Here is a 27,184-nt window from a genome sequence, read left to right on the forward strand (position 1 = left end):
GCACCCTAAGAACCCCACCTCCAGCACCCTCCAGCACCCCCCTGCCCCAGCACCCTGAGGATCCCGCACCCAGCACCCTGCAGCCCTCCAAGGACCCCACCTCCAGCACCCCCAGCACCCCCATCACCTCCAGCACCCCACATCCAGCACCCCAAGGACCTCACATCCAACACCCTCCAGCACCTCGAAGACCCCACCTCCACCCCCTCCAGCACCCCAAGGACCCTCCTCCAGCACCCCAGCACCCCAGGGACCCTCCTCCAGCACCCCAGCACCCCAAGGACCCCACCTCCAGCACCCCAGCACCCACCTGCTCCCCCCACCCCAGCACTCCATCCCGGAGCCCACCGGGGCTGCGGGGCCGCTGCCGGCAAGTGCTGTGCCGGGGGTACCGGGGGGCACCGGGGGACACCGGGGGGGGACCAGGGGGGCCGGGGGGGGCAGCTCCCCATCTTCCGTCTGGTGCTGTCGACAGCCACCCGGGAACCTCCCGGCGGGCCGGGACAGCGGTGACTAAGCACTTTGGGGATTTCTACTCTTAGAATTTTATTCTCTTCTTTTCTCCCCCTTTCAAGCGGAGCCTCCCCCCCTTCCTCCACGCACCCCCCCCCTCCACCTCCCACCCCCCCCTCCTCCTCCTCCTCCTCCTCCCCCCCCTCCATCCTCATCCTCCCCGGCCGCCCCCGCCCGGGGCCGGGCGCGGCAGGGCGGGCGGTGGGGTTCCCCCTTCCGGCCGCCGGGAGCACGGGAGCCCCGGGCCGGCTCGGCTCCAGAGCTCGGCCAGCCCTGGGGTGAGGCGGAGCGGGGCCGTGCCGTGCCGAGCCGGGCCGTGCCGAGCCGAGCCGAGCCGCTCCGGGCCGGGCCGAGCTCCCCGCCGCCCCCGTGGGAAGTTGCGCTGCGCCCAGGGCGCACCGGGCGGCGGGGAGATGCCGGTGCGCAGGGGCCATGTGGCCCCCCAAAACACCTACCTGGACACCATCATCCGCAAATTTGAAGGGCAAAGTGAGTACCGTACCCCCCCCCCCGCCCCGCTCCCTGCTCCCGGTCCCCCGGTACCGGTACCGGTGTCGTCCCAACCCCCCCCCCCCCCCCCCGCGGCCCCCAAACTTCGGGGCGCGGCGAGGAGCAGAGGGGGGACAGGAGGGAGGCCACCGGCAGGGTGTCCCCGGGGAAATAAAGGCTCCTCCGTGACCCCCCCCCCCGGGGAGGGGGGGGCGGAGGGGTGGGCGACAGCCAGGCACTGTCCCCGCGGGTATTTATAGACAGGGCGACGCAAGGGGACGAGCGGTGCCGGGGGAGGGGGACACCGGGGACCCCCGCGCCCCTCCGGGCTGGGTGGGGGTCCCCGGGGTGGCGGGGAGGGGGCCCGGCCGGCAGCCGGGTGTCCGGCGGCACAGACGCGCTCGCTGCTTGTTTGCCTTCAACTCCGCGCTGCTCCGAGGCAGCCGTCCCTGGTGAAATGTTGCCATTTGCTGTTGCTCGGAGTAATCCCTTTATATGATTTTTTTTTTTTTTGGCTGCTTTTCGTGTCAAATATAGCAAAGAGTTCGGGCGCCTCGGGGAGCTCGGGGGTTTGCACGCCGTCGGTCGGGGGCCACGGGGGGAGGCAGCGGGGGGCTGCGCTCACCCTGTCCGGGCACCCCGATGGGGATGGTTTGTCCCTATGGGGCTGGGGACAAGGGGAGGGGAGCGGGGTTACCCCCCCTTTTGTATTTGGGTCTCTACCGTGGGGCGCTGGGGCCGTGCACCCCCCGGCGCCCCATCTCCCTGCGCTTTCTCCCTGGTATCCGAGTTTTCCGGCTGGGCGACCGTCCCTGCGGGATCTGCCGTGGCAGTGAGTGACGTGACCCCGGGGACGGGAAGCGAGAAAAACTGTCCCTGGTTCCTATCAGCCCCCGCTGGGACGCGGCGGCTGGAGGGCAGCGGGGGCAGGCGGCGAGGCGTGCCAGCGGGGAGGCAGCCAGGCCCCCTTGGCCCCGCGGGCTCCCTGCCTGCGTGCTGCCAGCAGGGCCACGCACACACCAAAATATTCCCCCCGCACTCCCCCAGGGCAGCTCTGTGTGTAACAGGTGTTGGGAGAGACTAAAACGAGCCCCCCCGGGTCACTTCGCCCTCCTTTGTTTGTGGGTGCTGTCACCCTGCCCCGCAGCCCCCGTGGGTGCCGCAGCACCCGGAGCTGGAGAGCCCAGAGCACCCTCCCGGCTGAGCACAAGGGCAAGGGCAAACCTGCAGGTGAGGGCAGGGCAGAAAGCAAATTTGGGGCAAAAACACCCGCAAGGAGAGCTGGCTCCCCAGCTCGTCCCCACGCCGGCCTTGGGCATATCCGTGTGCTCGGTGCGGCGCGCTGCCAGCACCATCAATTCTGTCCTGCGCCAGCACGGCCCCGATCCGGCCCACGGGGCTGGCACTGCGTGGGGAGATGTTTATCGCAGGTGGTGCGCGGGGTTTGGGGGGATCCCTTCCCTGTGCTGCCAGAGCGATTGGGACAGAGCGGGATGGGGCAGGGGAGGCAACTTGGGAACGCTTGGATGTGGGTTTTGTGCTCTTTGTGGTGAAAAACCCCACGCCAGCGTGTGTCCGTCCTACGTGGGAAAGGAGCCGAGGGTGGGAGCCCCCCACGAGGGGCCACCAAGGGCTGACGCAGGAGACCACGATGCCGGCATCCCCGCTCCCCCAGGGACTCCGGAGGTGACATTAAGGGGAGCCCCGATGTGCCGGGGGGGGCCCCCACCCCGCCAGGTCCCGGTGCCGCAGCCGTGCCGAGGTTTCTCCGCGTTGGAGTGAAGCCGGCGCTCAGCTCGGGAGAGCAGCGGGGCTCTGGAGCGCGCGCACACTGCAGATGCCATTCCTGGGTAATCCGGGAGATTATTTGGGGTCTGGGCTGGGAAGCAGCCTCCAAAGGGACCCTCTGCTCTGACCTGCCTCCAGCTCCAGCCCGGGAGGATGCCAAAGGCTGGGGGAGTGCTGCAGGGGGTGGACGCAGCCTTTTGCATCAGTGCATATAGACCCCACTGCCACATCCTAACAAAACCTCTCCTGGTGCCCAGCACCCCCCGCTCTTGAAGAAAAGCAAAAAAATAATAATAAATAAATAAAATAAAATAAAAGCTTGAGGCTGGGTCTCCCCTAGGAAAAGGGTCGAAGGGGCTCCATCCAGGCTGGACACCCCAGGCTCGGCAGCGCTGCGAGTCACCACGGCATGACACCAGCGTGGCCGCAGCCCAGCGATGTGGACGTGCCGCTCCCTGCCTCAGTTTCCCCTTTCCTCCACCTGAGCCCCGGCCTTCTCAAGCACGTGGGCCATGCAGCGCAGCGGGGTCTGCGTTTCAGCTCCAGCCCGAAGGCACAATTATCCCATAAAACATTCGGAGGATCATTAGTGCGGCAGGTTTCAGCCTGGCTTCCCGCAGAAGCCGAGCTCACGCCTCCTCTTACCTCTTGCCTGACTTCAGTCAAATCTGAGCAAGGGTAGGAAGTGTCTGAGATATCTCGGGTCCCCGATGAGCTCCTGGGCTGAGACGGGCTCTGTAGCTCTTCCCCATGCCTGCTGGGGACAGATTTCCCATGTTTCAGACAGCAGCGAGTCCTCATGTGTGAGCAGGTAGAGGTGGCTCAGGGCTCTGCAGTGGCATTTTAGCAGGGACCCTTGTTTGGGGGTCCCCACAGCCACTGATTTGTGGGAAATTAGGGGGATTTTCTCTCTCTGAGGAGCAGGGCAGCACCCAGAGTGATGTGGGCTGGTGCCAGCAATCGTCCTAAGCACCTCTCACGGGTGTCACTGGGGAGCCCGTCCCTGCACAAGCCTGGGGTGCCCAACAGAGGGTGGCACCAAAAAACCCCAGCACACCCCATCCAGCCGGGCCCCCCGCGTGTCCCCACGTCCCCCTAAGCCCCGCGCTCTGCTGCGTCCCTGCAGACCGCAAGTTCCTCATCGCCAACGCCCAGATGGAGAACTGCGCCATCATCTACTGCAACGACGGCTTCTGCGAGATGTTCGGCTACTCGCGCGTGGAGGTGATGCAGCGGCCCTGCACCTGCGACTTCCTCACCGGCCCCGACACCACCAAGAGCTCCATCGCGCAGCTCACGCAGGCGCTGCTTGGCTCCGAGGAGTGCAAGCTGGAGATCCTCTACTACCGCAAAGACAGTAAGGGATGCTTTCGGCACGCGCGGGGCGAACCGGTGTCCTTAGGTGGGGACTGTGGTTGTGGTGGTGTCACCCATCTGGGCTTGAGGTGAATCACAGCACGGGGTGGGGTGGGAGGGACCCTAAAGTTCGTCCCATTCCACCCGCTGCCATGGGCAGGGACCCTTCCCACCAGCCTTTTGGTTGCCCAAAGCCCCATCCAACCTGGCCTTGGGCACCTCCAGGGATGGGGCACCCTCAGCTTCTCTTCTTCTTTCAGCTCTTTGAAGCTGGGGCTGGGTGGCAAAGGGAGTCTGTTGGCACCAGGGCTTTGCGATTGGACCCAGGACTAGGGTTTTGCCACAGGATATGGGAGCAGGGTGACCCCATGGTGGGTCCTGGCTGGACAGACCCAGCTTGGCCATAATTTGGGCTCTGGTGGTGGTGGCACCTCAAGCAACAGAAAGGAGCTGCTGGATTATTTGGGAATGGGGTTTGCAAGCCCTCAGTGACGGCTCAGAGCCATGGGACCACTCTCAGCATCCCGATGGCTTGAATGAGGATCCCACGGGGTGCCCACGGGGGAGACGGAATGGGACTGCGGCTGCGTGTCGGGGTGAGCCTGCCACCCATCTCATCCCAAAGCCGGCTGCGGGCGCTGGTACGGCGTTGGAGCTGCCCCTCCAGCCAGCAGGATGTGGCTGCGTGCGCACAGATGGAATTACACTAAGATGAAAATGAAGCTTTGATGGAAAATACTAGTGATTAGTTCTAATACTGCAGGAAGTTAAATAAATATTTAGTGCTCGATGCTGCCAAGCAGTGTTGGCCGGGACTGGCAGAAGCGGGGGGAATTCAGAAGATCAGGCGCTCGCTAGAGGTAGAAAACATTAAGTATTTCCTTTTTTTTTTTCAACCTGCGGCGCCTTCCCATCGCTTTAGATTATATTGCTGGGGGCTGGGCTTGAGAAAGGGGCTGCACCTCGCTGTTGTCAGCTCTGAGCGTGCCGGGATGGAGGAGAAACAACCGGGAGGGGAACATGGAGGCAGGAGCCTTGGCTCCCGGCCCGCACCCTATCTCCCAGGCAGGGACCCGGGTGTCCTGGCCTCCCTCCCAGCCCCTATCTCCTGGGCTGGCATCCAGGTGGGGCTGCGCTTCCCCCCACCCGAGCCGCCGCGGGTTGAAGGGGTCTGGCCGGAGCCCAGCGTGGCTGGGAAGGCACGAGGAGGAGCGGGCACACGCCGTCCCCCTGCTCCCTGCAGCGTGTGGCAAGGACAGGGCGTGCGGCTCCGCGTCCCCTCCCCAGGACGGGGATGGTGGCACAGGATGAGCAGGGAGAGAAAGCAGCCCCCAGAACCCAGCGCCGAAAAACTGGGGACAATCCTGGCCCCCGCGGTCACGGGGAGCTGGAGGTGGTGGCTTCCCAAAGGCCCTTTGGGATCTTGGTCCCTGGGGACTGCTCGATCCCACTGGCAGCAGGATCCAGCCCCGTCCTTCCGTGCTTGAAGAGCTCCCGACAGCTCGTAGGATGCTCACCACTCTCCGCAGAGCCCTGCTCTTCCTCCAGGCCACGGAAACGCTCCGAGCTGCTTTCTTCTCTTTTTTTATTAAAAAAAAAGGGTTAAAAAAAAAAAAACCACGCACACACACAACAAAGCCTAGAAGAAAGCCCTTCGTGGCTATTTTTAAACCCCAGCCCCACCAGCAATACGCTCTCCAATTGTCTCCCCCCAGCACTCAGCCTGCGATCGCTCAGCCCATTATAAATGGGCCTTATCGGCGAAGAAAAGGCCCTCGCATTACGGGGAGCTGCTGCTTAATTAGACCGCGGAGGCTCCGAACCCGCCCGTCCTCCTTTTCATCACGGCGGCTCCAATCTCCAGGCTCGACCTGCTGTTTATTACTGCGGTACTCCCGGCTCTGCAGCTCGCCTGGTTCTTTCCTGGCTTTTGTGGTTTGCCAGAGCTGATGTTCTCCCCCCCAAAACCTGCCTCCCTGAGCCCCCCAGCAGGGTGAGAGAGGATGAATGGAGGGGACTGGAGGGGGACAGGGTGCCCGGGGCACCCATGGGTGTCAGGGCAGGTGGCTGTGCCCATGTCCAGGCAGGTTCCCATGGGGCTTGTTGCTCTGGGGCCAGCACGTCCCTGGGGACAACATCACACCCATGCTGTCGTTAGCGTGCCGCTGATTGTAAAAGGAGATGAAATGGAGCCAATAAACACCGGGGGGGGGGAAGCAGGACCGGGCCGTTGTCCCTCCCCACCGCAGCAGCCCCAAATCAGCCTCGGGAAGAGGGCAGAGCCCGGCCGTGGTGCGGGTGGGCTCCAACCCTCCGGCCAAAGCCGGCGGCTCAGCCTGAAGTTCATTTCCTCGCAAGACGCTGCCCAGCTGGACCTGCCCGGGGCCGGGATCAACCCCACATCAATGAGGAGCACGTGGGGTCACGGTCCCCACCACGGCCAGCTGGCCCAGAGGGGCTGGGGGTCCCCCAAAGGTGGCCGGTGAGAGCCCGCAGGGCCCCCCGAGCGGGGCCGGTGGCCGCAGGTGCTGGGCACGGTGGCGCTGGCACAGGCGGCGCGGCAGCAGCTGGCACCGAGCGCCTGGCTCTTAATCTGCGTGGATGCGATGGTTATGAATCTGAAAGGGGAGACGAGGGGACGAGACAGCTGGAGGGACAGCCACCTGCTGGCAGCCCCTTCGTCCCCGTCCCTGTCCCCCCCCCCCGGTGACAGTGTCCAGAGCCCGGGGTTTGTCCCCTCGAGCAGAGACCGTTCGTGCCAGTCCCCCGAGGGTTAGGGGCAGGGATGAGCCCGGCAGATGCCTCGCGCCCCTGCCGTGGCTGGGATTTCCCCGGGGGCTCAGGAGGTCACAGAGCCGTCGGGGACCTGGTGTCACCACGGATGTCCCCCGCAGCTCCCCGTGGGGCTGGTGGCTACGGGGTGTCACCGCAGGCAGCATGTCCCCTCCTTCCCCATTTGGGGCACGTTTGCAGCACAGCCATGGGCTTCTCTCCATCAGCTGCTGCCAGAAGCCCACGCGAAGGCAGACGGGGACGGATCCGGCCACGTTTACTCCACACAGCCGTACAGATGGCCACATGCAGCGTGCTGCCCCGTGGTGCGGAGCAGGCAGGACCCAGGGGACCTCCCGGGTGGCAGGGGACAGCAGGGAGGCACGGCAGGCTGACAAAGCCCAACCCCAGCTCGATCCGTTCGCTTTTACAAAAACTTGTGGTTTTTGCGCCGAGCCAGGGCAGCTCGCCCCGTGTTTCTTTAAGGGTCGGGCTTGGCAGAGCTGAGCCCTGACCTCGGGAAGGGGCAGACACCGCGGCCCGACTCCAGATGGGGACTTATAAACATCCCCGGCTCGCAATGACAAACACTCCGCTCCCGGGGGTCTGGCGCTGCGGGGCCACGTCCGTCCTCCTTGGCACGGCCGTGCTGCGCCTCCAGCTCTGCCCCGGGGACGGCACGGTCAGGGTACGGGGCTGGAAGGGACACATCTCCACCCTCTGCAGCTCCTTGGGTGCTGTGCGCCTGGACCGGCACTGCTTCTCACCCTAATCCCCACACCCTCACCGGCTGCTGTGTCCCCGGTGGGAGGTGGCACCGTGTGGCACCAGGATGGAGCCCTCCGGGTTCCTGGACAGCCCCTGGGAGATGTAGTGCTGCAGCTTTGGCCACACAGCCCCGTGCTAAGCTGGGCTAATTCCTGCGGCCAGCGGGGATTTAGCGAGGGAAGGGCCACCGGAGCATCCCGCCACCCGCACCCCAAAATGCCCCGCCAGGCTGGGTGGCATCCTCATGGCCACCTCATGCTGGAGGCTCCCCGGTGTCCTCAGCTGCTCCATGCTCCTACTCCTTCCCCTCCTGTCGTCCCCAACCCATGAGCAGAAATCCCCGGTGCGGGGCCGCGTCCATCCCACCTCCCTTAATAAGGTCGTTTTGGTTGTAGGGGCTTGCCCCAAGCAGTATTTTTGCTGGTCCCATGTCGCAGCCAGTTTCAATAGGATAGGAGCAGGCATCCCCCAGCACCATCCTCATGGTGCACATGGGGCCACCCCTCCCAGCGCAGGGGGACGCGGTCCCAGGGCGCTCCCCAGCCCCCATAGCCGCCCCCCAGCAGACGGACCCTATGGGATACCCACTTCCCAAGGGCTCAGCCTCCCAGCATTTTCCATCCTGCCTCAACGGCTTGATTTAGGGTCTCGGAGCAATCTGCACAGCTCTTTGAAGTTTCCACCGGGGCCCTAGCGCTGATTTCTCCCCAGACAGGAGCAAGGCTCAGCCCTGTGCGCGTCTCGGGGGCGCGAGACGGCCCCGTCCCCTCCGTGCCCTTCCCACCCTTTTTCCTCCGCTCCGTTATATAATGCCACTATAGATTTAGCCACTCTGCCATGAGACCCTGCAGATTAAATCTGCCGGCCGGGGGAGGGAAGGACTCAGTGAGAGCTCCCAGGGCAGATTAATAGCTTGCTTTTTTAATATTCATAACAATACAGTTTTGTGTCCGGCTCTCGGAAACCCCCGTGTCCCGTTGATTAGTTTAATGCCGATGATACGGGCAAACGCAGTCGCCGCTCGTGGCTGCAGAGGATAAGAGGGCCGGGGAGGGAGGGGCCCCACGATGACAATTTTAATGTTATTAAGTGCTCGCTTTCATCAAGGTCAGGAGACGAGATGGGTCAGAAAGCACAAAGCCTCTGACCTCTCGGTTTCGGGGAGATGCTGGGTGATGGGAGGATCGAACCCAGCCCGGGGTTTGGGGGAACGAGCTGTTTTCCAGCCCATGCAAACCCATGAAGTTTTGGAGGATGAGTGTGGGACTCTCCAAAGCAGCACCTTCATTGCTGACAGCCAGATCGGTGTGGGGACACCCCCCGGTGCTGGGACACCCCCAGTTTTCCAGGAGAGCCCTCACTGATGCCCCAGGGACCGCTCGGCTGCCAGGCAGGAGGGAAGATGCCAAAAGCCTGCGCTGGGGAAGGGAAAAGAAATTCCAGCAGAGTCCCCAGGACCACCACTCCCTGCCCCAGCCCACCGGTAGCCACTCGGTCCCGTTCCCGTGCCGCGTCCCCCCTGCCATCCCTTTTTGTGGGCAGCCCCACGGGCGGGGGCGAAGCGCAGAGAGGTTGCGAATGCCCCCAGGACTCCTCCAGGAGATCATTTGGCGGCTAGATAAAATTAGACGGATGGAGACAGATTAGCTGAACAGCTGAAGGGAAGAGACGGGCAGATGGATGGGGACAGGCGATCGAGGAACAAGGACGGCGGCGCAGGGCTGGGGGCTCAGCCCACCCGCACCAGGCACCGCAGCAGCTCCAGGGTGCCCAAGTACCCCACACCCCGCTGCCCAAAACCTCAAATCTTTGAGGATTTGGCTGCAGCTCAAGGGAAGGTGCTGAGCCATCCTCTCCATCCCCGATGCCCTGTCCTCCCATCTAAGGCACAGGTCCAAGCCAGGCACCGGGCTCCCTGCACGCAGGATGGGTCCTGCCCCAGCCGGGGCAATTCCCTGGGGACCAGTGGGGGGTATCGGACCAGTGCCTGGATTTGTGGGATCACACTGGGCGCCAGCTGCCTCCCAGCTCCAACCCGAGCCCCAGCCTTCACCCAGCTGCTCCTCACGGCCCCAATCTTCAGCTGTTTGACATCGGCCTGGGATTAACCCTTTGTGGGCACGCTGGCCCTTCCAGGATCCGGCCCCCACAAGGTGTGCGGCGGCTCAGAGGCTCCCAGCGCCGTGGAGGAGCTTAGGAAGGAAAAAAATGAAGCAGCGAAAGGGAAGCGTGCAGCAGGGCAGAGCACGTGAGCCAGGATCAGGCCATCTGGATCGGGATGCCCTTGCATGGGAAAGCACAGAGCTGACGGCTAACCTGCCAGTTTTCTGGTCCTTTGGAAGTTGGTGATGCTTCAAAATAGCCTGCAGGAAAAAATAATAATAATAATAATAATAATAATAATAATAATAATAATAATAATAATAAATTTTATAGCACAGAGCAGGAGAAAGCATCCCGCAGCCAACCCTACCACTCACATGCGTGCGCCAGCAGAGCTGCGGCATCCCAGGGCTGGCACCGCATCCTCCGTGCCCGTGCCACCACCTGAGGACACCCGCTCGCCTCTCAGGCCCCGCAGAAATACCTACAAAAGGTGGAAAAAAGGGTTCATTTCTCTCTGTCCCCAGTATCACGGCTCGCGGGTCGGCGCGGCGTGCCCGTGCGTCCCTTCCAAATGACTTTATCTGTCGAAAATCCCCCCCCCTCCTCCCCACCTCCTGCTTTTAAGTGGATTTCCCCTCCGTGTGGTGAACAACGATGAAATCAAGAAAGGAAAGGAATAATCCCGGCTGCCGGGCCCTTTAAACGGATTTCACCCTATCCATTTCTTTCCCCTTCTTGTGCATGTGTGTGTGTGCGCGCGCCACTGACGTCAGGGCAGATTTGGAAGTTGCCCGATGCCGGCCATCTGCTCCTGATTACGGGAGGCCCTGAGCTCTTTAAAATTACACGCAGAAAGGCCGACGGGCCCCGAGCGTGGCCGCGCATCCCCGCGCTGCCGACCCCGCTAATCCCCCGCTCGCAGGGCGCCGGCCCCTTTAATCGCTGTGTCCAGGGGCGGAGGGAAGATTTGGGTGGTTTTGCAGGGGCTGATGCTTGAAATGGCCAAAATTGCCCCAAAGTGTTGAGGGGGGCTATCCTGTCACCCAGCAGGTACCTCTGCAGCAGTACCCCGCTGCCCTGTCGCTTCTAGGGGACTGGGGGGATTTTCGGGGGGATTTCACCAGCAGGGATGGGGTCGGTGCCAAAGCAACAGGAGGCGGCTCAAGGAAGGGCTCCGCATTGAGTGTACCCTTGGGAATGGCTTTTTTAGGATTGTTGTGGGAATGAAGGGTGGTGGGAAGCCCTCTGCGTCCTCCCTTTGGGGAAAGGGCTGCAGGGAATTTGGGGATCCCCTGCGGCAGGCTGGCACCTGCCTGCGGCTCAAGCAGGACCATGGGGTCAAGTCGTGCATCCAGCGGGCAAATCTGCATGGCCCCGTGCCCTGGTGCCACACTGGGGGTCGTCCCCGCAGCCCCCCTGCTCCCAGGTCACTGCGCCCATCCCTATGTCCCCCCCCCGTGCCTCAGTTTCCCCGAGGTGCTGCCCCCACCCATGGCCTGCACCCGGGATGGGAGAAGGCCGAAACCAGTCCCCCCCAAACTGGTTGGCGATTGCAGGGCAATTAGCGGCGGTTTGATTACAAGCAGCACACTTAATGAGGTTGAACTGCTACCTGGAAACTTTCGGAGTTCTTAATTACCCACGCCGTAATTGCTAGTCTAAAGTACATTAATATAAATGACTGTCTGGGACAAAAAAAACAAAATATAAAGGCAAGATGCGGTCTGTGGGAGCTGGGATGTGGCAGGGCGACGGAGCTTTCCAGGGCCTTCCACATTCCCCACTGCTCACCCTTGGGAATTGCATCCCTTAAAAAATACGGCTCTGCCAAAATCGTTTTATGGCACGGGGGGGGGGCCGGGGAAGAGCCCCCCGCATCCCCCCCTGACTTCTCCCTCTCTCCGCACAGCCTCGTGTTTCCGGTGCCTGGTGGACGTGGTGCCGGTGAAGAACGAGGACGGCGTCGTCATCATGTTCATCCTCAACTTCGAGGACCTGGCGCAGCTCATCGCCAAGAGCGCCAGCCGGAGCCTGCACCAGCGGCTGTCGCAGAGCTGGCGCGCAGGTGGGTGGCGCTGGGGACACCGGGGGCATCGGGGGGGGGAGGCAGGGCTGCGTCCTCCGGGGGGCTGCGCTTCTGCAAAGCCGCAGCTCCGCCGGGTCGGGGAATTGAGCCACTTGAAAAGAAAACGGGTGAAAAAAGGGCTTTTTTTGCCCTTCGCGTGCACGCCCAGGCACGCTGTGTGCCGCGCGCCTCCCGATCCACCTGGGGACCTCAGGACAGGGTGGGGACGGACCCCGGGCACAGGAGGGTGCAAATTTAAGGAGAGGGCATCTCGCCACGAGTGGAGCCGTCGAGCCCCTCTGCACACCCCCTGCTTTGCTGCCAGCCTTTTGATAGTTCATGCTGCGAGGGGTTTGTGGCAGCCCCTCGGGTCCCTGCTGCGGGCAGGCAGCACTGCGTTGGCCGGGACAGAGGGCGCTGGCGTGGGACAGGAGCCACGTGCGGATATTTTGGGACAGCTGGGGGATATTTGGTGTCACCAACAGCAGGGCTGCGCCACGGGGATGTCACTGCACGAGGGACGCATTGGGATGGCTCTGAACTTGCTCCAGCTTTGGGCTGTTACCCACAGTCCCAGGCTCATCCCAGCATTTTGGGGGCAGTGGAAAATCCAATCGCAGTTTTTTGGGGAGCTGGATCAAAGGGAGAGCTATGGCGAGGCCCTGCAGGGGGTGCGGGTACCAAAAGATACCGATGTTGTACCAGACCATGGGAAGCTGGGGTGGAGCTTCCAAATACTCTCCTGCTATAGGGTCCTCTGTGTCAGCCACCTGTATTCTAAGTGGGTAAATAATCTTACGTAGATCTTCCTATAAACGCTACCTGGGGTGCGGGGCGCTACAGGGAGGCTTGCGTCAGGACATATGGGGACCAGGCTAAAGCTGTGGGAGCAGCCCGGGTCTGTCCCCCCATGGCACTGGGGGTGGCACAGTAGGACTGGGACCACAGCCAGGACTGGGGCTGCACCCGGGAATGACGGGGCCCCTTCACGCTGCCCTTTGTGTAGTGTAACGTGTTTTAAATGCATTCACGCTCGGTGCACGGACACAGCCCGGTGCCACGAAGGGGTTCGCGTGCGCGGCTGCAGGTCCCGGTGGGGATGCTGTGTGTGGTTTCGGGTTTTGTGCATCCTCAGGCCAGGCATACGCACAGGGCTGTGCGGTGGATGTATGTAAATCCTGCTATGTCTGTGAAGTGGCGAGGTTTATATTTCTGGTGCATCGCGACAATAGCAGTTAGCCTCTGTGCATGAACTGCTGAGGACGTCCTAAATACCAGCACCGGTGTTGCCTGGCAGCCCTCCCAGCTCTCATATGTACGTCTCGACATATGATGCGTTCCTGTCCTGTTGAACATACCCCGAGGTGTGGGTTTGGCTGCGGAAGGCGCCCAAACAGATCCAGCACCGAGTGATTTCCCTGCGCACCCCGTATTGCGCTGCGCACCCCAAGGAGCCTTGTCGGGAAAGGCTGGGGCCAGCCCGGACCAGCCTCTTGTGCGTGGGTTTTATGACTCCGAGCAGCTCGGCAGCGTGTTGGGGTTAAGTGAGGGGAGGCAAATTCTGCCAAAACCCACCAGGTCCGCAATATGCTGCCTTCTCCCAGAGGACGATGCCTTTCTGGAGCTTATGTTACATCCCACGTCCCTGTGCCAAGAGGTATTGCTGCTAGTGGAGGGATGAGACACGGGGAAAGTCAGCCAGAGGCTCATCTAATGGTGGATTTAGGCTGCTTTGTTTTTGACGTAGGGTAAAGCCAAGCTGGTCCAAGCCTTGTCCAGCTCCTGGCCCTGCTGCCGGGGTTTGTCTGGGGAAGGTTTTGGTCCTGGTCACGAGTGTGGTCCTGTGAGTCATGGTCTGCTCCGCAAAGCAGCCGCAGAGGAGGACGAGCGATTTTGTGCTGGGCATCACAACCAGGGACATCAGGTCCTCCTGTGGCTGCTGCTGGTCCCTCTCTGCATCCACCCCTTCCCCTCCTCACCCTCTTCTGCTGCTCCTTGCAGCCCCAGCTGCTCTCATCTCGGTCCTGGGCTCCAGCGAGGTGGTGCCTTTGTCCCCAGGGGCAACCCCAACACTTTGTTCCAGCACTGGACAAAATGGCTGGAAGTACTTTTCCTAATTGTTAACTTATAGGATTTTTTTTGCACTTTTTTTTTCTTTTTTTTTTTTTTCCCTGAGTCCCACCAAGGAGATTTAGAGGCTCGATTTCCTCCAGGTCCAAATCCCCTAAGTGGCTTTAAGCAGCTTAGAGACGCTCCGCACCTTTCCCGTCTTGCATCCTCAGTGGCAGGGGTCTCCTGCAGCCCCGCCGTGCTTTCTGCCGGCTCAGGGTCTGCCCTGAGCGCACGGCGCTGCGGGAATAGCGAGCGCCGCAGGAGGAAGGCCCACGCATGTCCCCCAAAACCACCCGAAATCCTTCGCAGCCCGCTCCCCCGCCACCGCCCCGACCTGCCTCACTGCAGCCATCCCGTGCAGCTAGGTTACATCTGTGTCTCTTGTGTTTTGTCTGTGTTTTTCTTTTTAACAAGGTCAAGGTAGGCGGTTGAAGTTTAGTCTCCCGTCCCTGCGGCGACTCAAAGTCCAGCGGAAATCTCTGCCCACCAGTGAGTTTGATGGAGTAGCCATTGACTATGGAAAGGTAACCGCAGCCTTTGTCTGATACGAGCCCGTGCCTCAGGCCAGGACCCAGCGCTCTTCCTCGCTCTCCCCACCCCGCTCCCCCTCGGCTGCTGTGGCTCGGGCCGTACCCGGTGCTGGGGGGGCTCCGGCCCCGGCGGCGTTGCTTCGGTGGCATGGGACCGTGCTGCTCCGCAGGGCCAGCCGTGGCTCACGGGGGGAGCGGGAGATGTGCCGAGCTGGGAGGAAGGTCCAGCTCTGTAGGGCGAGTTGTTTGGGATGGCGGAGGTCAGGGGAGGTGTCTCCTCCGTGGAGATACTGGTGGCAGCTGGAGAAGGTGTGGTGTGAGCAGGGAGCACAGCTGGCAGGGCTTGCAGGCAAAAACCTCGAAACGGCACATTTCCCCCCATTTTCCTGGCTGGGACCAGCCCAGGCAGCTCTGGCTTCTCAGTCCTCCTGCAAAGACTGTGATGGAGGGTGATGCTCACTGCTGATGTGATGAGATTGGGGAGGTACCGGAGGAACCTCTTTAGAGCTTGCTCTTCTCAGTGTCTTCTTGGCTGTCGGAAGTGCTCAAGGTACCTCTGGGCAAAGGCGTGTTGTTTTCTGAAACCCTCCGGCTCGAGGCACAGGGCTGTGGGCAGGAGGCTTTCGCTCTGCTGGGGCATCCCCAGGCACGAGGTCGTTGCTGCGCTGGGTGTATCCAGACAGCCTGGATACAGCTGCTTCCCAAAATCACAGCTTGGGTAAGGCGGGAGGTGCATGTCTTCTCAGAGGTTGTGCTTGTGGCGAGCTGAAGGCGTCCGTAGTGCTGTCAGCTGCTCTGGGTACGTTGGTCCCACACCCACCAGTGCTGCTAAAGGCTCTGGGTGCCCCACGTTGAAGCTGCGTGGTGCACTGCAGCGTTTCGGGGGCACACACGTGGAAGATGCGCCCTGAGGACGTCCTGACGATCCACCGCTCTGGTGGAGCCTGGTCTGAGTGGGGAGAGCCTGGCAGGAGCAGGGACAGCCAGCCCCACTGGTCACCACGTCCTATGACCTGCAGTATGGTGAGAAGTGCTGCACCATGCCTTGGGCACGCGCTCAAAGCCCCAGTCCCAGCCATGGACATGACTGCATAGACCCGGAGGATTCTGCCCCAGAAGGCGGTGGCTTTGTGCTCCTCGCTGCAGAAGCCGTTAAAGGCTGGAAACCCTTTAGGTCCCCAGGGAACAACCTTTAGCAATGGCCAAGGGGCGCTGGAGGAGTGGGAGGACCTCATATGGCTGAATTTGCAAACCCAGCAGCATCTCTGGTGCTTCCTGGTGCAGAGCACATCACTTCCCAGGGACAGCAGCACAGCACCCCGGGCACCCACCCGCCGCGGTGGCCTGAGCAAGGGGCGAGGGAAAGGCAGGACCGGTGGTGGGACATGGGGACACCTCAGGAAAGAGCGCTGCAGGGCAGGTGCTCCAGGCAAACCCACCGTTAGGGTTTCCTCTTCTCTTCTTGCTCTGCCTGCTTCCAGCTACGCCTTGCAAACAGCCCTGTGGCCGTGTGAGCAGGCTCCTGGCACCGTCCCGGGGCTGCCACGTCCACGAGGGCTCGGTCACCCCCACCGCAAAGCACCCTCGGTTCTGGTCCAAGCTGGAGCTGAACGGGGGAACCGCAGCGCTTCCCAGCCCCCTGCCCCTCCTCTTACCTCCCCAGCTCCCTCCTTCCCCCCAGCACGCGAGGACTCCTTCTAATAAAACCCTTTCTCCCGGCTGTCTTAAAGCCTGGTGGTGACTCCCTGATTTTGAGGGACTTGAAGACATCGCCCAAGGAGAACTGTGTGCAGTCAGAGACCGAATCCCTCCTGGAAAAGGAGAGGAGGCCGAGCCTGGAGGCCGACCCCACCTTACAACACTCGTCCCCGAAACAAGAGCCTCCCTCGCTGGGCCCGCGAGGGCCGTACTCTGCGTGGGGTTTCATTCGGTCTCGCCCCGGGGGCAGCTTCCACAGCCTCCGCAGGGTCTCCTCCTTGGACAACTTTGAGGCTGCGAGGTCTGAGTTCCAGAGAAAATTCAGGGAAAGGAGGGCAAACTCAGGTAGGGGAAAAACCCCGGAGTTTTCGGTCCTACTGCGGGAGCGACGGCCCCAGGGGCCACCGGCACGTCTCGGGGGGGGGGGAGGTCTCTTACCTTGCACTGCTTTTTCCTCTGCAAAGCGGAGATAAAGCGGGGTCTCCTCCCTCAAACCCGCTGGTCTCGGCGTGCTTCCCTGCGTAGGCAGGTCCTGCTCTTGGGTAGAGCATCGGTGGCGTCACGTGTGGGTCGTGAGACCGCGTGAGGTTGCGTTTGGCTGCCTCGGGTGAGAGGCGTCTCAATGCCGTCCCACCACGCCAGGAGGGAGGGAAGGGGTCAGCAGGCAGTGCGATGCCCCCGTGAGCGATGTCCCCACGTTGAAGGTGGAGGGGACAGCGGCCAGGCCGCCTCTGTAGGGTGGGAGGAAACGCGCCTCCACCCTGGTGTTCACGTTCAGGCCTCTTGTTCTTGTAGAGACGTGACAATAAATAAGATGGAGGTCAGGCAAGGGAAGCTCCAACAACTGGGGATGGGGAGAGATCAGCATGCGGTGTTTGGCTTGAGAAAACGGGGTGGGGGATCGTGGTCCTCAAATAGTCACAAGTTACGGACCTCAGGAGGGGACACGGCACAGAGGGAGGGAAGGGGCTGAGCGGGCAGGAGAAGGGTGGCAGCAGGAGGGCACCTTCACGGGGTCTTCGGCACCTCCTGCCCATGACACCTCTTGGGGTGATGTCAGAATGTGAGGGCTAGAAGGGGTAATAAACTGAAAAAATAACCCAGCCGTGCCCGTAGGAGATAGAGGGGGTGGGACACACTGGTTGCGGTGCTTGGGGATGTTCCTGAACCCCCTGGTGTGGGCACAAGCACCTCTGTGGGCACACGTTGCCATGAGCCAGCCCAAGCTGGTGCCTCTGGGACTTCTTCCCTGGTCCTGCACCAGGGTGAGGCAGGGAGGAAAACCAGGTGGGATCCAGCCCCCGCAGCACTGTGACCCCAACCCCGCTACAGCTCTTCTTCGGGAGAATTGAGGGTGGAGGATATGTCTGGGTGGGGACATTGCCCATCTCCTTGGCTCACTTTGGTGGCCACGAGCCAAGGCGAGGAACTGAGGAGCTGTGTTGGTCATGCTGGAGTATGCAAGGGTGGAGGAGGCCCACCTTCCCCTTCTGCTTTCATATCAGCTCCTGACATCCCTCCCTGGTGGGTCTCGTTGGGACCGGTCCCTAACCCACCACAATCTTCAGGGATAGCACAGCACGTTGGGTGCCTCTGTATTTTGGCATCCCATCCGAGCCCCCTGAAGGAGGTTTAATGGTGAGAAGATGGGTGATGTGCCTGAAAAGCAGCCCCCCTCGGGTGTCTTGGGTTGGGCATCCCATGTCAGAAGCCACCCTGAAGAAGCCAAGTCTTTATGGCCTGGTCAGTGCCTTCTGGTGGCACCCTGTGGTGGTCCTGCACCAAGGTTAGAGCTCTGCAAATCAGCTCCTGCTCTCGCCACCCTCCTCAACGCTCCTCTCCATCCTGTTTCAGAGGCTTCCCACGTCAAACCCAACCCCCCGAACTCCACCTCGGACTCGGACCTGATGAAGTACCGGACCATCAGCCAAATCCCCCAGTTCACGCTCAACTTTGTGGAGTTCAACCTGGAGAAGCACCGCTCGGGCTCCACCACCGAGATCGAGATAATCGCGCCCCACAAGGTGATGGAGCGCACGCAGAATGTCACCGAGAAGGTCACGCAGGTACGTGGGCGCTGAGGCAGTGGTGGCATGGTGGCACTGCCACCAGGATGTGGTCACGGCCATTCCTGTGGCTTTGGGAGGAGAGGGCAGCGCTACCTGGAGTTTCCACCCTGGGCAATGCCAGCATCTCAGCATTCGATTTTCATCTTTTCCTCTGAATGTTTGATACACTTACTTTTTTTTTTTTCTTGAATCATTTTTTTATGGGTAATTTGTGTCCAGGGGGACATGGGCATTAACTGCTGGTGGTGTGGCGATGGCCATGAAGGGGACACACGTGTGCCTGCATGTGCCTGTGGTTCATTTGCAGGGGAGGCTCTGGCTGTCCCCAGGGCACCGGTGGCCCTCGTGTGCTCAGCTGGGGACCCCACGGATCCCCTGGGAGACAGCAGGTGGCACTGCGCTGTCACCGAACTGGACACTCGTGGCACTGCGCTGTCACCAACACGTGTGACGCTGCGCTGTCACTGCAGGGGACACGCATGACACTGCGCTGTCACCGTGGCGAACACACATGGCATCACCCTGTCACCACAGGGGACACGCGTGTCCCTGTACTGTCACCACAAGGCAAACGCATGGCACCGTCCTGTCCCCAGAGGGACCGAGTTCCCAGGTGGCCCTGGCCATGGGACGCGGTGGCACAGGTGTGAGGAGGAGGAGGACGCCAAGTGGCGAGGACCGACCCTGCTGTCACCTGCCCACGGTGCCTGTGCCCCGGGGGCAGAGGGGGGACATTGCCCACAGCTGCCTGCCGTCCTTCTATGCACAGGAAGGGAAATATTTTTAAATCCCCATTGGGAAATAATGACTTTGGGACAGCGAGTTAATTAAAAGGCCACGGGAGATGCCAAGGCACGGCGCGAGCAGGGAGAGGGGCGTTTCGGTGCACATGGGGGGTGCTGCTGCGTCCCACAGCCCTGGTCAGGATCTGTTACCAGTGGGGAAACTGAGGCACGGGGGAGCCGTGATGTGCAAAAAACATCCAATACATCCCACCATTGCTAGGAGCAGCCGAGGGCAAATTTAACGAAAAAGCAGCCATCTGAGCCCAGAAAAGCCCCAGGGTTTGGCAGTTTGCTCCTTCAGAGCAGGACTTCCCTCCCAGGAGCTTGGTGCCAGGAAACTTTCCAGCTCGTGTCCTCTGTGCGGGGTGGACGGGCTCTCCCCAAATAGCACGGGATGGTTTTTAGGTTTGTTCCCTGCTTTGGCTTGACCCCGTCAGCCCACACCCCTCTGATCTGGGGGACCAGCCCCGAATGCTGCAGCAGGACGGCGAGTGGCCTCCGTGTCCCCATCCTGGGGGAAAACCCACATGCTGGGGACCACTGCGGTGCACTGGGGTGATTTTGGGCATGATGGCGATGCCGGGTCTCTGACTGGTGGTGGGGTGACGGGATCAGAGCTGATGGGTTTTGGCTACGGGCAGGCACGGGGCTCTGCGGTGCAGCCCCCAAAAAGGTCAACCTTCCCTTTGCCCATCTCCAGGCGGGATGGGATGGGATGGGATGGGATGGGATGGGATGGGATGGGATGGGATGGGATGGGATGGGATGGGATGGGATGGGATGGGATGGGACTGGACCGGATGGGATGGGACAGGCTTCTTCTCCCCATTGCATCTCCCTATGGCTTCAGGGACCCCAAGCATCCTGCCCATCCTCACCCCATGCCTCCCACCACGCCACAGCTCCTTGCTCCTGCCCACTAAATAATTCACAGCGAGGCAGAGACAGAGGCGAGGCATGGCTGACGGCATCTAAAAATACCGGCTGGCAGCAGGAAGAGGCAGGCAGCGGCTGCTCGGGGCGCTCTGGCACCGCAGCGAGCGGGCGGGACGGTCGGTCACAAGTGCAACGAGTGCGCCGGGCTCAGCCTGCTCAGGGGTGCTGCGGGGTCAGCACCACCAGCTTGGGGTCTTGTTTCGTGGGTGGCACCTCTCCGGGTCCCCAGGGAAGGGGGAAGTTTGTGGAGGTGGTCGGGGGGTGATGGGGAAGAGGGGTGGGGGTGCTGAGCGGTGTCAGGATTTGCACCAGAGGATAAACAACAGAGAGGGGGGGAAAGGCCAGTGCCTGCCTGCTGCCAGCACCATGGACCTGATCCTGCCCAGTCTCTTTGCTTGAGGTGTGTCCCCCTCCCCAGCTTGGTGTCCCCATCCCCCTGCATGGGGCAAAGAGAGAAGGAGGGGAGCTACATCTGCTCTGCCCTGAGCCCCATGGGGAGCAAGCAGTGGCCTGGGTCAGCCGGGGCCATCAGGGCCCCCCCCTCCATCACCCACAGCCCACACGCACCCTGCTCCCTCCTCCCCCTCCTCCTCCTCCCTCCCACGGCCGCCTCGCTCACCCAGCACCCAGCACCGGCACCCTGCACCCCGCACCATGAGCCTGCGGCTGCAGCTGAAGCCGGTAAGTGCAGGGGAAAGGGGACAGGGGAAGGCGCACCCGGTGGAGTCACCATGGGGGACACCCGGCACTGCCACCCTTGCAGACTCCTGGAGCCACCCAGGCCACCGATGGGTGCCGCCCGCATCCCTTGGGGCCAAGGCTGAAGGCATTCCCTACCTCTGGGTTGCTATAGATGCTCATTTGGACGTTGTTCCTTTTCCCTTTTCTGCCTCAAATCTTTGTGGTTGTCCTTTTTATATTAATCCCTGCCTGGAAACCAAGGGGGCTCAACCCACTCTTGCTGCAGCCGCAGGAGCCAGGTGCCAGGAGCAGGGGTGCACAGCAGGCATCTGAGCACAGGGAACAACATTTGAGGTGCTCAAATTTGGGACTGGCCTCGCCGAGCTGCTCCCAGCCAGGCAGGACAGGGCAATTTTGCTACAAGGGTGGCAGCATCGCCGGCTTTCCCAGACACAAAGCATAGGAGCCCGTTTGGGGTCTGCAGGACACATCTTAGCTCGAGGACCAAAAATTTCAGCAGCATCACTTTGTCCCCGCGGGAACCGGTCCCCAAGCCCACCCAGTGCCTCATTCCCCTCCACAACGATTGCATTTCAGTCACTTTTTCCTATCCCTCCCTCTCCATCCACCGGCGACGTCGGCAGCTCCCGCGGCCCCATTGGTGCTTTCGTCCCCACGGGGGCCCCAGCATCGATCGGGTTTGATTAATCCACGCCGGGCTCCCGAATGCCCTTCGCAGCCGCATGCCTCCCGCCCGCCTGGCCGAGCGCGTGCGTGCCTGCGCGGGCAATGCCGTGGCCCCGGTCCTGCGCCCCCTGCACCGGTCGCTGCGTGGGCGCCTGGGGCTGGGGACCCCCATGGGGGACACCCGGACCTCGCCGAGGGTCAGCTGCCACCCAGGGCGCCGGGCAAGCCGCAGGCAGGTAGGAGCTGAGGACGTGGTGGGATGGGGCTGTGGGGCCGGATCTGTGCGGGGTCACAGCAGCAGGAGCCCTCGGGTAGCCCTTGAAGCCTTGAAGGAGATGGGCGCCAGTGCAGGAAGGATCCGGCCCTTCCTCCGGAGCTGTTGGCAGAGTCGTGGTGGTGCCCATCACTGTGGCCTCAGGGTATACGGGGCTGCTGGTGGGATGTGGGATCTGCATGGGTCCTGCTCTCTCCTTGGGGACAGATATCACAGCCTGGCACCGAATCGCGCCCGTTTTGCTGGGGCCTCCGTGCGGGGATGCCCCTTGTTCTCCTCTATGGGTGGCACGGGTGGTGGGCACTGCGGGGACACCCAGGGGACAATGGAGTGGCAGGGGCAGGCAGGGAGGATCTGGCTGCCCCCAGCTCCAAATAACCGCCTTCATGCCACTGTCTCAGCATCCAAAGTAGGACAGCCCCAGCCCTTTTGGTCCCCAGAGCCTTGCTTCGTGTCCCCACGGTGGCTTCAGAGCTCACCAGGAGCTGGCGGTGGTCCTGGAGGGGGGAACTGGGACATGGGGGGACTCACCGGTGCTGTGGGATTGTGTCCCCAGGAGGAAAGACAAATCCAGGGCATGTGACAACGCAGCAGGCTGGCTGTGCATGTGAGATGGTGTGTGCCCCTTGGTGGTCACAGGCTGTCCCCTCCCTGAGGATGCTCAGATGGGAAATGGGCATTGCCCGAGGCCAGGCTTTGCTGCAGGTGGCCCCGGCTGTCCCCTCTGTCCCAGGATAGCTGTCCCAGAGGGACATCGAGGGGAAGGTCCTGCTGTGACCAAGAAAGGCACCATGCAAGGCTTGCAGGATGTCTAACATGCCATCGCCCTTGGGACCACAGCCACGGGACTGCATCTCCAGGCTTGTTGTCCCCTGTGGTGGGGACACCCAGCAGCTCCTGGGCTGGTAGCACAGAGCTGAGGGCACAAGGAGGCATGATAGGAGGCACTGTCCTCCCTGCCAGTGTGGGTCTCAAGGGTGTAAAGTGGATAAATGCCTGCCCCGAGGGTCCTTCAGCCATCAGAGCTGGCCAAGGAGCTGGGAAGACCTTGGTGCCAGCCACAGTGGTCACCTCACCTTGTGGCTTCCTGGACAGACACGCATGAAGGCAACAGAAGTGAAATAGATGTAGAAACCCAACTGAATGCTCCCTGCTGCCCTACTGGGACAGACAGTAGCCTCTCACCTGGCTCCTGGCCTTGCCCAACCTCCCTCCTGGTCTCCATGTCCTTCTCATGCCCATCTCCTGGCAGGTGCTGTCCCTGGGGGCCGACGTCCTTCCTGAGTACAAGCTACAGGCACCGCGCATCCACCGATGGACCATCCTGCACTACAGTCCCTTCAAGGCCGTGTGGGACTGGCTCATCCTGCTGCTGGTCATCTACACGGCCGTCTTCACCCCCTACTCGGCCGCCTTTCTGCTCAACGAGGAGCAGGTGGAGGAGAAGCACTGGAACTGCAGTTACTCCTGCGACCCGCTCAACATCATCGACCTCATCGTGGACATCATGTTCATCGTGGACATTGTCATCAACTTCCGCACCACCTACGTCAACATCAACGACGAGGTGGTGAGCCACCCCGGCAAGATCGCCATCCACTACTTCAAGGGCTGGTTCCTCATCGACATGGTGGCCGCCATCCCCTTTGACCTGCTCATCTTCCGCTCCGGCTCTGACGAGGTCAGGAGAGGACTCGTGGAGGGATGGGGAGAGAGATTTAGGGGAGAGAATGAGAGGGGTATGGATGGGTTAATGCAAGCGGTGGGTGGCTAGGTCTGCGAGGAGTTGGTCAGAGGGATGAGCAAGGATGTTATTACAGGTTTTTATTAAGCAGCTGGAACCTGGGGTTTTATTTGAAAAGGGTCAGGCAGCCACGCAGACCCTACTATAAGCTAAGATAATGTCCAACTGGACCCGCTCTCCTTGCAGGGCAGACAGCCCGAGGCTAACCCAGCACAGCAGGCTGGGAGCTCAGTTTAGGGACCGGCCTCACACATCAGCAAGGACGAATTTGGGCTTGCATTTCCAGCCAGACTCAAAATGTAGGCAGTGGGATGGGTCTGTTGTTATTGTACTACCTGGAGGCCCCACCATGGCTCAGAGCCCATGGGATGGGGTGAAAGGCAGTTGTTCTGGGATCTACGCGAGGTGAGGACCCATCAGGAAACATGAGATTGGCCTTGGCTCCTCTCACTTGCTCGCCTGTAATCCCAGGGCTCCTTCCCTTCCCAGTCAGTGGAGGGAAGCCGTCCATTTTGTGGCATGATTCACCTAGCCTCTTTCAGGTGTCACCTCCAGGACAAGTGATTCATGCTCTAGAAGTGCCTTTTTAGCCTTCAGAGCTGGCATGGTTAGACTGGAGACATGCCTTTGGCCACATTTATTCCCTGCTTGTCCCTGAGCTGTCTCCGCTCTGCCCTGCAGACCACCACCCTCATCGGCCTCCTGAAGACCGCCCGGCTGCTGCGCCTGGTCCGCGTGGCCCGCAAGCTGGACCGCTACTCCGAGTACGGGGCGGCCGTGCTCTTCCTGCTCATGTGCACCTTCGCCCTCATCGCCCACTGGCTGGCCTGCATCTGGTACGCCATCGGCAACGTGGAGCGGCCCTACATGGAGCACAAGATCGGCTGGCTGGACAACCTGGGCGACCAGATCGGCAAACGCTACAACGACAGCGACCTCTCCTCCGGCCCGTCCATCAAGGATAAATACGTCACTGCCCTCTACTTCACCTTCAGCAGCCTCACCAGCGTGGGGTTCGGCAACGTCTCGCCCAACACCAACTCGGAGAAGATCTTCTCCATCTGTGTCATGCTCATCGGCTGTGAGTGCCTGGCCATGGCCCTGCCCCGGAGGTTGGAGGGGTCGCTGTGGGGAGAAGCGGGGGGGACAGCCACCATGTGGGGTTTTGGAGAGGATCTCCCTCCGTCTGTGCCTCTTCTGCACAGAGGATGAGGGGATAGAAATAGAGGATTTGGGAACCTGCTGGTTGCAGGTCCTTGGTGGTTGGATATGCATCTCCCCGTGGCCCCCTGAGTCCTGCCCTCTTGTTGCAGCTCTGATGTACGCCAGCATCTTCGGCAACGTCTCCGCCATCATCCAGCGGCTGTACTCGGGCACGGCCCGCTACCACACACAGATGCTGCGGGTGAAGGAGTTCATCCGCTTCCACCAGATCCCCAACCCCCTGCGCCAGCGCCTGGAGGAGTATTTCCAGCACGCCTGGTCCTACACCAACGGCATCGACATGAACGCGGTGAGTGCGGCGGGGGAGGCCCCCGATTCGTGCAGCACCTTGTCCTGAGGTCTGGGAGCCCACCCAAATGTGTCCACCCTTTTGACCAGGTTGGAGAGGAGGCAGGAGATCTGGGAGGCTGAAGAGAGTCTGTCAGCCCTCTTTCCCTATTTTTCCCCTTTCTCCTTCTCCCCCCTATCTATCCATACCTCCACATCTATCCAGCCATTCCAGGACCACGATAACATTTCTCCCTCCCCCAGCTATCCAGCCCTCCACATCTATCCGGCCGTTCCAGGCCCACGATAACATTTCTCGGCTGGAGGGCGGCTTTGGTGCCAGCGAGGAGCTCAGAGCCCCCATCGGCGCCAAGCGCTTTCAGGACGGTGTCTGCTGGTGCCGCAGAGCCGGGATCGATCCAGCTCCTCTTCATGCTGCCGGTTGCTAAGCAAAGTGCATCCCGCTCTCGGCAGCAGGGAAAGGAGGGCATTTAAATAAACCTCAATCCATTTTAATTAGAGCCCAGAGAGGCAGCTGTTTGTTAGCAAAGGGGGGATCAATGGGGGAGCCACGCTGGAGAGGCGCCGGGGCTCCGAGCCTGGTGGGGTGGCTTGGATGGCACCAAGGCACCGTGGGGCACAGGGGGGGCTCAGCCTGGGGTGGTTTTGGGGTGGTCTCGGGGTGGCAGGACTTAACTAATGGCCATGGGGTCCTGTGCACAAACGTGCTGGCTCAGCCAGCTGCAAGGCAGAGAGGAATGAGAAGGGGCAAGGCAAGGAGAGAGGTGGCACCTGGTGCTCCCCAGCTTGCAGCCCTCGCCAGGCTGCTAACCCGCTCGTTCCCAGCTCATCCTCCCTTTTTTTTTTTCAAAGACTTGATCCTCCTCCATCCTTGAGCACTACCAGGGGACAGATTTGCATTAATTCAACAGCTGCTGCCTCAATAAACTGGGCAGCACTGGGAGCTTTGCTGCTGGGATAGCCTGAGGTTACCCCTCTCCCATGGAGGGAGCACCCTGAGCTGGACGTTGGTGGCAATAGCTGGAAGCGAAGCCACAGCACCCCGCAAAGCACAGGGCCTGGCACAAATCCCCTGCGACGAGCTGAGCTTGGACGTGCCTCTGCTCACACCAGCTCCTGCTGGATGCTGCTAAGACACAATACACTCAGATCAATCATCCCACGTCCCGATCGAAGTGTCCGCCCCCGATTTCCCAGTAGGGAAACTAAGGCATCCTAACTAGGCATCCAAACTAAGGCATCCAGACTAGGCATCCGAAGCCCTCGGTGGCAGCGGCTTTCTCCGTGTCGCCAGTTTTACCTTGATTTCACCTTCAGGTTCAGCTTTTGTTCGAGGAGAGGTGTTTGCCACGGGTATATTTAGCTGTTGCTGCACACAACTGGCCTGTGCTGCTTCTTGGCGTTCAGGCAGGTGCTGTTTAATTAGGACAGCACCTCGTTACCAGTTTGCGCTCTCATTTAGCCAAGATTAGTGGGTGGAAAGATGAAAGGGGGATATGCCACCAGCAGGTATAAATAGATTAATTTGGTTATTATTATTATTTATTGCTCGGGAGTGCTTTCATCCCCAGCACAGGTGTTACAAGCCAGGGACAGCAGGCGTCCACCAAGGGAAGCTCAGAAGATGCCCCCAGCTTTGGGATTTGGCTTTTTGGGGGCTCCCCATTTGGCCACAACATGCAGCACCCCGGGGTGGGCAGGACCGTGGCCGTCCTTCCTGGGGACAGCGGTGTGAGGGCATCTCTCCCTCGCTCTCTGCAGGTGCTGAAGGGCTTCCCCGACTGCCTGCAGGCAGACATCTGCCTCCACCTCAACCGCACGCTGCTGCAGAACTGCAAGGCTTTCCGAGGGGCCAGCAAAGGCTGCCTGCGAGCCCTGGCCATGAAGTTCAAGACGACCCACGCGCCGCCCGGAGACACCCTGGTGCACTACGGGGACGTCCTCACCACGCTCTACTTCATCTCCCGGGGCTCCATTGAGATCCTCCGGGAAGACATTGTGGTGGCCATCCTAGGTGGAGAAGTCCTTCCTTCTGGGAGAGCGAGGGGCGCTGGGCAAGGGGTGAAGGGTGATGGGTGAAGGGCAATGGGCAATGGACAAGGAATGCTAGGTAAAGGGTGATGAGCGATGGACACAGGGCGGCAGGTGAGGGGCAGAGGACTTCTCCGAGTCCTGGAGAAGGAAAATTTGATCCTCATCATCCGGCTGGTCACCATACCAGTGGACGTAGGATGGAGGATTGCCTGGAGATGACGGGGAGAGGCCCCAAAGGACTGAAGATAGATAGCAGGGCATGGTT

The 27,184-nt window shown here is 61.3% G+C and overlaps 1 protein-coding gene and 1 long non-coding RNA gene across 4 annotated transcripts in view; one reads left to right on the top strand and one right to left on the bottom strand.

Moving 5' to 3' along the window:
- The first annotated feature begins 686 nt into the window (after positions 1-686).
- Positions 687-27,184, top strand: part of KCNH6 (potassium voltage-gated channel subfamily H member 6) — a 31,642-nt gene continuing 5,144 nt past the window's right edge. The window contains exons 1-10 of one of the 3 annotated variants that reach the window (XM_066981768.1): positions 687-1,002; positions 3,917-4,147; positions 11,702-11,857; positions 14,384-14,493; positions 16,230-16,542; positions 18,052-18,263; positions 22,882-23,310; positions 24,055-24,454; positions 24,687-24,886; positions 26,647-26,899. In XM_066981768.1, coding sequence (XP_066837869.1) covers positions 927-1,002; positions 3,917-4,147; positions 11,702-11,857; positions 14,384-14,493; positions 16,230-16,542; positions 18,052-18,263; positions 22,882-23,310; positions 24,055-24,454; positions 24,687-24,886; positions 26,647-26,899 — 2,380 coding nt within the window. In that variant the 5' untranslated portion in view covers positions 687-926. The remainder of the gene's footprint in view (positions 1,003-3,916; positions 4,148-11,701; positions 11,858-14,383; positions 14,494-16,229; positions 16,543-18,051; positions 18,264-22,881; positions 23,311-24,054; positions 24,455-24,686; positions 24,887-26,646; positions 26,900-27,184) is intronic. The other 2 variants (XM_066981767.1, XM_066981769.1) reach the window with 2 other exon arrangements.
- On the bottom strand, positions 8,117-10,588 carry LOC125179834 (uncharacterized). The gene is made up of 4 exons (XR_007157688.2): positions 10,404-10,588; positions 10,167-10,273; positions 10,003-10,049; positions 8,117-9,104 (listed from the first exon to the last, which is right to left on the bottom strand). It is a non-coding gene; the product is annotated as an uncharacterized lncRNA (long non-coding RNA).

This window comes from Anser cygnoides, chromosome 22, assembly GCF_040182565.1.
Source record: "Anser cygnoides isolate HZ-2024a breed goose chromosome 22, Taihu_goose_T2T_genome, whole genome shotgun sequence".
Lineage (NCBI taxonomy): Eukaryota > Metazoa > Chordata > Aves > Anseriformes > Anatidae > Anser > Anser cygnoides.